Below are 11,155 nucleotides of genomic sequence, written 5' to 3'. Positions count from 1 at the left end.
TAAAAATAGCATAAATTACACCTCAAAAAAATACAACCGAAATATAAAAAAAAAAATAGACCAAATACTGGAAAAATTGCAATGCACCTCTGGATGTGAGATCTCCTTAAATCTTCTTTTCTTTAATATTTCTTATTAAATTTTAAAAAAAAAGTTCGGTTAAATATTTAATAAGGACTAAAAATGCTGATTTTTTGCAAATTTAAAGGATCAAATTGCTCAGATTATATTTAAAAGGCTATTTAAACTTTTTCCAAATGTAAGAGACCATATTTTTCGCCCATCCTGGTTCGAATGTTTCAATTGGTTTCCTCGGACATACAGCAACGTGGCAGTCTTTTATTCGGTAGTGCTACTTGGCTTTTTTAATTGTCTTACTCTTTTGGTTCCGGGGTAAAAATGGAAAAGTATGTTACATTGCAGAAAGTGAAATTGCACCTGGTTCCTAAAACTTTGTATTATTACAGAAACTCCTCGGTCAAATCTTAAAATTGCAACTGCATATATTTCATGAGAGTTTGTGATTTTTCAAACTCTATTTCAGATTTTATTGATTTATTTCATCTTTGAATCAATTTTTTTTTGGTTAACCATGCAGTACCTGTTAATAGCATTTATTGAAGATAAAATGTTTTTCTCATACTATGTTATTATTTATTTATTTTGTTATTGAAGATCGTACCATGCAACAATAATAAGAATCCCCGAAAAATATTTTCTTATTATCAAACACTAAATGTGACTTTCTCGTAAAAAAAATTAATAAATAAAATAAAACTTCTGTCATATATAACAAAACACTTAAATTTTGTGTTATTGGATGAAATTTATTAATTCATTAACTTGAATAAGATAATTAAATCTTTTACCAAATAAGATAATTAATTGAAAATTTTATTCTGGATTTTTTTTTTGAAAATGCAATTAGTGCCACATAATTAATATTTCTTACATTAATAACTTCTCCTAATTGGAATAATATTAAAAAAATGTTTTTATAGTATCAATTACTAGAGAAATTATATATAAGGTAGAATGGGTCAATTTCTTATTCCCTTTTATATAAGAAAAAAAAAAAGAATAGGATAAAGTAGGCCTTATAAATATTTCAAACCTACAACCCCCATTCCTTCAAACGAGTTGGACTGGCCGAAAATAAACCGGCTTCGAAAAGGAGAATCCAAATTCCGATTGATTAAATAGTACTCACAATTCCGACGTCTTCTTCGGCGAGTTCACTCCACGCTCCGGCGGGTGCTTTCCTTCATCTCCTTCTCCGGCGAATTCAGCTGTGAAATCGAATTGTAAGCACCTTTCTTCTCTCCCTGTATTTGCTTCTATGCGCATCTCTTCAGGCCGAAACCCTAATCTCTTTTTTATTCAATTATTTTTGTGAATTACGAACTGTGATTTAGATCTTATGCTTTGTATATACTCTCGGTGCATAAATAATAGCCTCAAATATGCTTTGTATAGTGCTTTGTATTTTTGCTAGTTAAATAGTGAATATGGCCAAAAGATTGAATCTTTATCAGTATTTCGTGTGTTTTAAGCAGTTTTAGACGTTAGCACTATTACAGTAGGTCCGTTGCTTCCTAGTAGGGATTTAACCTTTCATAGGTTTATACGTGCAGAAAATTAACAGAATATCGAATACTTTTTTTCTGTATGCCCATAATTTTGGCATCAGATGAGTTTAAATGGAGTAACGTGTTCAGTGATGATTCATATAGCCGACCTCAACTTGTTTGGGACCGAGGCGTTATTGTTGTTGTTGCCACGTCTGTTTCCCTGATAATATCTCTTTGTTCCAATCAATCCATCAACACCAGTTGTTAAGCTAAGGTTAATACGTTAGAGTTTCGATAATTAAGTAATTAACCCCTTTTATGGTGATATTGAAGTTTAGGTATTTGGTACTACTTAGTATTTAGTTGGTTCCTTTTTATCAGCGGCATATTTTTTAAGGTTCATTGAGATATAGTTTATTGATCTACTGACTTGTACCTGTCTTTTTCTCTCTGTACAGTAGGTGGAGGAATTTTAAATCCAGGGTCTTCAGCATGGCGTCTCTCAAGGAACTTCTCCCAGCAGCAAAATCAGCTACCAGTACATTTTATGACCATACAAATGACCCGTGGTTCAAGAATAGGTTCGGTGCAACTGAGGCAGAGAAATCTGCTGTTATCAAGGCAACTCCGGTGCCCTCTTATCTAAAACGGGCTGGTTTTAAGCCATCTAAGCTCGAGGATTTTGGGGATGGAGGAGCATTCCCTGAAATCCATTACGCTCAGTATCCACTCGATATGGGCAGAAAGAAAGACTGGAAAGCTGGGGGAAAGACTTTGCCTGTTACCGTGGACGAGCATGGTGAAGTAAGATATGATGCAATTGTGAGGCAGGGCGAAAACACAAAGAAAATTGTTTATTCTCAGCACAAGGATCTTATCCCGAAGTTTGTGAAGGACGAGGATGAAGAAGAGATGGATTTGGACGAGAAGCAGAAAGTAATCGATGAGACAATGCAGGAGACTAAGGCAGCACTTGAGAAGATTGTAAATGTGCGGTTGAGTGCTGCACAACCCAAAAATGTTCCCACACAATCTCAAGACTCCAAGTTTATTAAGTATAAGCCTTCCCAGCAATCGGCAGCTTTTAACTCGGGTGCAAAGGAGAGAATTATTAGGATGGTAGAGATGCCTGTGGACCCGATAGAGCCACCGAAGTTCAAACACAAAAGGGTTCCTAAGGCCTCTGGTTCTCCACCTGTGCCTGTTATGCATTCTCCTCCTCGTCCTGTTACAGTGAAGGACCAGCAGGATTGGAAAATTCCGCCTTGTATATCAAACTGGAAGAACCCCAAAGGTTACACGATCCCACTGGATAAGCGTCTTGCTGCTGATGGCAGGGGACTTCAAGAGGTCCAGATCAATGATAATTTTGCAAAACTATCAGAGGCTCTGTATGTTGCAGAACAGAAAGCCAGAGAAGCAGTTGCAATGCGGTCAAAGGTTCAGAAAGAGATGATCATGAAAGAGAAGGAAAAGAAAGAAGTGGAACTTCGGGAGTTGGCCCGCAAGGCAAGATCTGAGAGAACTGGTGTAGCACCCCCAGCTGCTGCACCTGTGCCTTCTGAGAGAGACACCATGAATGTTGATGATATGAGTGTGGATTATGAGCGTCCAAGAGATCACCCCAAAGAGTCAAGGGAAGACAGGGAGGCGAGATTACCGCGAGACAAGATACGTGAGGAGCGACGTCGGGAGAGAGAGAGGGAGAAGAGATTGGAGGCAAAAGATGCTGCGATGGGTAAGAAGAGTAAGATCACCAGAGATAGAGACCGTGATGTCAGCGAAAAAGTGGCTCTTGGGATGGCTTCTACTGGCACATCAAGAGGAGAGGTCATGTATGACCAGAGATTGTTTAACCAGGAGAAAGGCATGGATTCTGGATTTGCAACTGATGATGCCTACAACGTCTATGACAAGGGCCTATTTACTGCTCAGCCCACTCTTTCTACTCTATACAGACCGAAGAAAGATGTTGATTCTGAAATTTATGGAGGTTCAGATGAGCAGCTGGACAAGATCATGAAGACAGATCGCTTTAAGCCTGACAAGGCATTTGCTGGAACATCCGAGAGGGCTAGTACAAGAGATGGACCTGTGCAATTTGAGAAGCAAGTTGAGGAAGCTGATCCATTTGGTTTGGACCAGTTCTTGACAGAGGTTAAGAAGGGAAAGAAAGCCATGTCGAGTGTTGGTAGTGGAGGCACCATGAGGGCCAGTGCTGGCACCACGCGAGATGGTTATGAAACGTCTAGCAGAACTCGTATTGCTTTCGATAAGGGCCGTTGAGTTCTCTTCCCGTGATAGCGCCCTTATTTTTCTGGATCCATCTTGGCTGCATCTCTGCCAATGCCTTGCAGAAGTTCAACATCAAGTTGTCTTTCATTTTACTATTTGCATCAGCATGAAATTACTCTTCTACTATTGATATTCATGCTGTTGTAACATATCTCCGCTATTGCAGTGTGAAGTTAAAATTGTTTTAAGTCATCCTCTCAATCTTCAGGCTGTTGGAACATGTTCAATTATTGCTGCAACTGCTTTCCTCCTTGACAACCAGTGATGAATTGGAAGATGATGAATACATATCGCTTAATTAAATTATGTGATTTTGACCGTTGGATATATAAATTTGTTTGGATATGTGAAATTTCAGGGAATTTTTTTGTTTTTTTAGTGCAAATTGTCTGTGTTTTCTGGTGTAAGGCCTTTGCTTTCGTCTTAATGATCTTTTGGTCCAAAGGAACTCGCTCTTTGCACAATAATCATGTGACCTAGGTATCTTTTCAGGAAAAATTTATCCATACTGGATGTTTATACCAAATCAATGATTATAAGACGTATGTCTTTTATACACATATTATCACTTAATCATGATTAAGCGTTATCTATTGTCACTTTAATTTTAACTAAAGTTAAATTGTTTGGTTTGGTGTAAATACCCTGTGCAAGTTTTTATGGCATCTTTGTATCATGATTCAGGGCATAATCAACTGAGTAAATGAAGTTAATCAAACAGAAAGGTTGTTTTATTGAACAAAATGGTTGAAGACCACTCAAAAACCTATGCAAGGCAATAGAGTTGTACCACAAAAAGAAAGGAAGAAAAGAAAAGAATAATGGGTTAAGTAGCAAAAATTTGCTAGCACAAAACCTTTTGGCACTAGAATTACCAAACCTTATTATACTTGTACAATGACTCATGTATTTACTGGTTAGACATACCTCTCAGCTGTAACCTGATGTATTTGTTGGTTAAACTGACAGAATATGATTCAATAGAGTGTTGTCATCTTTCTGTTCTTGATACTCTAGCAATCTACAATCCAGTTTCCGTATCAATAACTGCTATACTTTGCCAAAGTTCTGTTTCCTGTTATAACAATATGCCTGTCTTCTTTCAACTCATTCTCACTCAAACTAAATTGTCTGATCTCTCAGGTAGCAACGCTTGCTTTTACACGTTCACCATCCGAACTTAATGTTGTTTCCAGGTACATACTGATCTTAAGCTCATTATCCAACTCAGTCATCGTGTATTTTACATTGCGAACCTCTTCTGGAATTCCATTCTCGTCATGAAAGCTAGAAATTTCTGTTTCATTAGTCTGAAATTCTACTTCTGCCCTATTTACAACATATTCAGATTTCTTCATAATGTTTGTGTCTTCATGTTGAGAATCACCTTCATCGGTGATCCTACTTCTGATTCGATCACAATTGTAAGAATTTCGAATCTGATACAGCAACCAGATGCAAACAACTATGATAAATATAAACTGAAAAACTACTTTGGCCTTGACTGTTTTAACTCTCTGGTTCTGGCTACTAGCTAACCGAGGGGCTTCTGGAAACAGCCTCTCTGCCTTCCAGAGTAGGGGTAAGGTTGTGTACATCTCATCCTCCCCAGACCCCACTTGTAGGAATTCACTTGATTTATTGTTGTTGTTGTTGTTGTTCCGGCTACTAGCTGTGGTATTATTCATGCTTTTTAATAGTTGTTGTAAACAGTTCTTGTATTGAGACTAAAGATGAAGTGCTTAGAGATATGACATTTCAAATGCAAGTTTAATATATTAGAATTCATTAGAGTAGGATCAATTATAACATGACAAAAACAGTTGGCTCACACTTCTTAAACTTTTATTCTTTAGGTGAGGAACTTGGAATAAGTTTTCTTTTTCAAAATTGCTCATACAAGAAATATGCATAATTGGAATTATCTAATGTGTTAGCTTACACATGTGAGAAATAAACAGAATACCACTATAGAATGACCAAAGAAATCTACATTCAGTACTTGAGTGCTTCCAAAATTGAAGAATTAACTTAAATAGCTGCCCGCCTAATTTTTTAAACTAATAATAGCTGACAGATGAATAATATATGTATAACTGTATATAATCAATATATAACTATATATGCCGGCTAAAAAGTAAATATTGAATCTGGCCGGGTATTTGTGCAACAGTCCCTTAAAAATTCTTCACATATAGAGGCAAATTTATGAGAGGAGATCAGTTTTAAGGCCCATTAGAGATGTTCTTTCAGTTATATGCCCTTTTTCACAGGGGTCGTAAAATATAACACAAGAGATCGGTAAATAAATAAAGCACAGGAGATCTTTGTAGGATTGTTTTCAAATATTGAAACTATAACCGATCATAGGAGATCATTTCCTCGTTTATAATGATGCAGTGGTTTTTTACATAGAAAAAGCTTCATCAATATTACTAGCTGTAGAAAAGTGGAGTACTATAATTTGTTGATTTCCAATTTTTTGATCCGTTTATCTTACAATTTCGATTTACAATGTACGTCCATAAAGAACTCAATGAATCTTATATATTTGACTAACGATTGTAATTATTTTTGGTCTAGAGGCCATGTTAAAAACCTTAAAAATTTTGGCTTTAAATGCTATTGTGGGATATCGAAGCATAAGAAACTATGCAAAGGTTACGATGAAGTAATTGCCAGGTGTAAACTTCTTATAGGTCACTTTCCGTATAATAAACTTGTGGGTGGCAAATGGGCAGATTGGGCTGAATTTGGGCAAGTCAATAAATGGATCATTGCCCAACTCAGCCCAAAGTGTACTTGGGCTAAGATGGGCTAAACAATGGGTCAGAACCTAACGCACCCAATTTGACCCATATTTTAGAACTATGTTCATCTTGCATAAAAAAGCCTTTTACCTTAAAATGTGGAAGTTAAAAAATATTTAGCGGGTAGGGGTGGGGGTAGGGGAGTCAGAGTGGGTGAGTGGTGTAGAAAAACGAAAAAACATAAAACAGAAAATTGAAAAAACAAAAAAAGGTAAAAAAAAACAGTTTTCGGGGAGGGGGGTTTTGCGGGGTGGGTGGTGCAGAAAAAAAACAGAAAATTAAAAATATAAAAAAAAAGTAAAAAAAATAATTTTGAGGGGTTTGCCAGGGGTAGGGGGTGAGTGGTGCAGAAAAACAAAAAAATAGAAAATTAAAAATACAAAAAATAAATAAAGTTGAGAGGGTTTGCGCGAGAGGGAGGGGTAGGGTGAGTAGTGCAGAAAAACAAAAGAACAGAAAATTGAGAGCTCTTTGTTTTGGGTGAGTTTCATGGGTTGTATTTGGGCTGCTTAATGAGTTAGAATGGGCTATAAAAATAATGTGTTAAATTGGGCTCAACCCAAATTAACCCATGAGCTAAAATGTTTGTAGCTCAATCGATTAATCTCTGGACGGGTTGGGCGAGTTGGATGAATTTGGGCTCAAATTACCACCCCTAAATAAACTGCAAGGTATATTTTTTTAAAAGAAACTTGAATTCTAAAGGTTTTACAAACATATTTTCCAAATTAAAAATTTGTTCCTTTTTTGTTTGACTTGAACTTCAATTATGGTATAGATTGTAGCCAAAAAAATTGTTCGGGTGCATTCAAATAGCTCTTCAACCACTTTCGCCAGAATGACACATGTATGATACCCACACAATTATTCCACCACTTAGTCACAATTTCAAATGTATGATACTTTCGCCTTCAATCAATCATTTACATCTTGTAGTTATTGCACTTGCAATTTGTTCCAAGTGACCAATCTTTCATTGAGGACCCAAGAGGCAATTTTATGCGTGAGACGTGGTGATCAATGAAAACATACACCATTACTAAAGAACTCAATATTGGCAGGTTAGTCCAGTGTACGAAGCATTTTGTGTCTGGGGAAGGGCCATATTCTAAGGATGTGATGCAGACAGTCTACTCTAATACAAGCATTAGTAGTTGTTTTCAGGACTTGAACTCGTGACCTATAGGTTACATGCATGGAAGACATCTTTATTGTCGATCCAAGGTTGCCTTCACTAAAGAACTCAACATCAAAATTCTATTATTTGTTTAAAACTTTAAGTTTAAAGGATTGAAATTGGAAAAATAATATATTCGTGGTTGAGACTATGAATGCAAGTTGTTAATTGATTGGTGATAAGAAGGCCTGCATTAAGAGAGGGGGTGAATGCTAGTTGTTAATTGATGGGTGATAAGAAAGCATGCATTAAGGGAGAAAGAGGTTTACCAAGAACTAATTTGGGGAGAACTAAGAAAAAGACCCTGAAAATAACATGTCTTTTGCCCGTGACCACCAATAATATACGTCAACGGGCGAAGAACGTGAATTCATGGTCTTTTCATAAAATTAGATATTTTATATACATAGTTTTTAGTAAAAATAGCACGGTATAGCCAGTTTTCGAACTGATCATTCAAAAATAGTCAGTGTTTACGAAGTCAATGAAAAATAGCTACTATTTCGCTGTAACAGAGATCGGTCCAGCATAATATACTGAAGTTCGGTACACCTGTGTATGAACTCCAGCATATTATGCTGGACCGGTATACTTTGCTGACTCTAGTATAATATACTGGAGACTGGAGCACCGGTGCTCCAAACTCCAGTATATTATACTAGACAATTATACTTGCTGGAAATCCATCATATTATTCTGGAATTCCAGCATACTTATCCTGGAACTCCAGTATACTATGCTGGAGTTCAAGCATACTTATGCTGGAACTCCAGTATAATATACTGGCGTATTTTTCGGGTTTTGAACAGTATTTTCGCACAGATTTATCTTTACATGAAAAGTGGCTAAATTTCGATTACTTTTGAAACCGGGCTAGTTTTTAACGACCAGTTATAAATCTGGCTATTTTTAAATTTCTCCCTAATTAATCACTATGGTTATAGGCCCATATCATATATACAATTATGAAGAATAACCTAAAATTCAATTCGACTAAAGTCAGTTCCATCGATTTGGTCATATTTTTAAAAGGTTTTGACACCCCCAAGGAAGGGAATAAGGAGAAAATTAAGATTTAACTAGAAGGGTTTGGGAAGGCATCAAAAAGAAATTGGTTTAGTATTACTAATCAAGTAGTATCTATTTTAGACCTACCAAAAATAAATATCCGTTTGGTGGAATGACAAAACCTAGGATCTTTGGTATCTCCAAAAGAAAACAATCCACAGTATTATAAGTACTAACCAGACCAATCACGTAAGAATCGAGTTTAAACAAAACATACTTTTGCAGTTTGCTCCTCACTAAAGCAAAAGTCACAAAGCAATGTCTCCAACATGAATTATTGTTACATCAAGTGCCCTAGTGATGTTGATGTCATTTCTTTAATTTTTTTCGTGACCGTGTTGTCCGAATCAGCTTGCTTGCAGCTCGACCAATTTAATTCGATATCTGTTAGGTAGTTCCAGGGGTGGAGGGAGAGCATTAGTTACGGGATCGGACGAACCAGTAGTTGTTGCTTAAACCATGTCTTTGTATTAGAAAATTCATAAAATTTGAATAAATATTTAATTGCGAACCCAGTAACTACGATGAACTATGGGTTTGGTGACGAATTCAGAACTCATAAACTTCAAATCCTAGCTCCGCCTCGGGGTAACTCTGACCTCGTGATTCTTCCTCACTTTATTGACTATTAGACCACAACATTGAGTGTAGGCATCTATTAGGTTTCTTCCAATAGCACTTCACTTTCACGAGGAAGTGATCTTTTTAATTTAATTTAAACACCCTGTATAGTTATTTATTAGTAATAGATACTTTTATTTGCTTAATGATTAATTAAATTAACAAAACACTCAATTCTATAGCTAGTGGCTGAATTTATTAATGGAACCTGATGCAGCAACAGAGATACTTTGTTTCTGAGTCTTTGGAGCTTCAGTTAAAATATTAACGTTAATTACAAACAACTAGAAGATGTCTATAACTGTTATTAGCAGACTTGGTAGGTTTTGTTGACCTGATAGCCCATAGTTTAAGTAAGACAAGTAGATGTTAATTATGTCAATCTTTATCTAATTACAACTTCTAATGACGTAAAGAATAGTTTAGAGTTTGTTCTTCTCGTGCACAAAATTTAAATTCTTCCTATTAAGATTTAGTTATATACTGATAGAAGTGTAAACAAATTTTACAATACCAGTACATATTAACAAGAAGAATTATAGCTTGTTTGGCTAAGTTTCTTTTTGGCCAAAAGTGCTTTTTTTTTAGCCAAAAACACTTTTGGCCAAAAATTGAGATGTTTGGCCAAGCTTTTGGAAGGAAAAAAAGTGTTTTTAAGGAGAAACAGAAAAAAATAGCGTCTCTCCAAAAGTACTTTTTTGAGAAGCACTTTATGAAAAATACACTTAGAAATAGTTTTTTAAAACTTGGTCAAACACTAATTGCTGCTCAAAAGTGCTTTTCAAACTAATTAACCAAACACAAACTGCACCAAAAGTACTTTTGAGAAAAACACTTTTAAAAAAAAAAACTTCTCAAAATAAACTGATTTTTGAAGCTTGACCAAATGGGCTATTAGTCAATTACTTGAAACCACATGTTTTCTCAATTTTGTTTTCCAATCAAAGTAAACTTTTCAAGTTATTATATTTTTAATCTTTTTTCAAAATTCTTTTTGGAGTATGGTCCAGGAAATGGTCAAGACCTGGCAAAAGAAAAGAGCAAAAGTAATAAAGAAAAAAGTACCACAACGGAAAGATCGATGCAGCCAATAATCATTCACTTTTCATATTGTGTCGATAAATCTTTCTATAACAGCCTTGTTTGTTTCATATTTTTTTGGTTGTATAATAAAGTGCTATTATATAAAACATATGTCATAACATAACATGAAAATTGGTTCCAACAAAAAACTTAAATTTTATAATGAATGGTTATTATATGGCGATGATGTTATAGAGATGTCTGACTTTAATTATTAGTATTGTATTTCAACTAGAGCCGAAGCTAGAATTTCAATTTTATGGGTTTCGAATTTTAGGATGATAACTTCAAGTATTAATAACTGGGATCAAAATTTAATATTTGTATATATTCTGATGAATTTTTTAACATAAATATATTGCTCGAGCAAAAATTATTATTAGGTTAAGTTGAACCCACATTCACACTTCTAGTTTTTCCCTGATTTCGACGAAGAGGGTCTGGATTAACCCACTTCCATCCCTAGCCGTCACGACCCGAAATCCATTAGTCGTGATGGCACCTAATCTGACCCGTTAGGCCAGCCAATT

At 35.6% G+C, this 11,155-nt stretch overlaps 1 protein-coding gene across 2 annotated transcripts; it reads left to right on the top strand.

Moving 5' to 3' along the window:
- The first annotated feature begins 1,124 nt into the window (after nucleotides 1–1,124).
- LOC107787398 (SNW/SKI-interacting protein A-like) lies at nucleotides 1,125–4,169 on the top strand. 2 transcript variants are annotated; one of them, XM_075220061.1, is made up of 2 exons: nucleotides 1,125–1,304; nucleotides 2,033–4,169. In XM_075220061.1, the coding sequence occupies exon 2, from the start codon at nucleotides 2,064–2,066 to the stop codon at nucleotides 3,855–3,857; it is 1,794 nt and encodes a 597-aa protein (XP_075076162.1). In that variant the 5' UTR covers nucleotides 1,125–1,304; nucleotides 2,033–2,063; the 3' UTR covers nucleotides 3,858–4,169. The 2 variants fall into 2 exon arrangements, with proteins under 2 accessions (XP_075076162.1, XP_016464446.1); XM_016608960.2 differs by having other exon boundaries at nucleotides 2,030–4,169.
- The last annotated feature ends 6,986 nt before the right edge of the window (nucleotides 4,170–11,155 follow it).

Source organism: Nicotiana tabacum, chromosome 8 (genome assembly GCF_000715075.1).
Source record: "Nicotiana tabacum cultivar K326 chromosome 8, ASM71507v2, whole genome shotgun sequence".
In the NCBI taxonomy this organism is placed as follows: domain Eukaryota; kingdom Viridiplantae; phylum Streptophyta; class Magnoliopsida; order Solanales; family Solanaceae; genus Nicotiana; species Nicotiana tabacum.
Note: the sequence above shows the minus strand (reverse complement) of the source record. Positions and strands in the feature narration are given on the sequence as shown.

What these genes read in the sequence shown, in the direction of transcription:
- LOC107787398 (XM_075220061.1), top strand. Translation starts at nt 2,064, where the DNA reads ATGGCGTCTCTCAAGGAACTTCTCCCAGCAGCAAAATCAGCTACCAGT.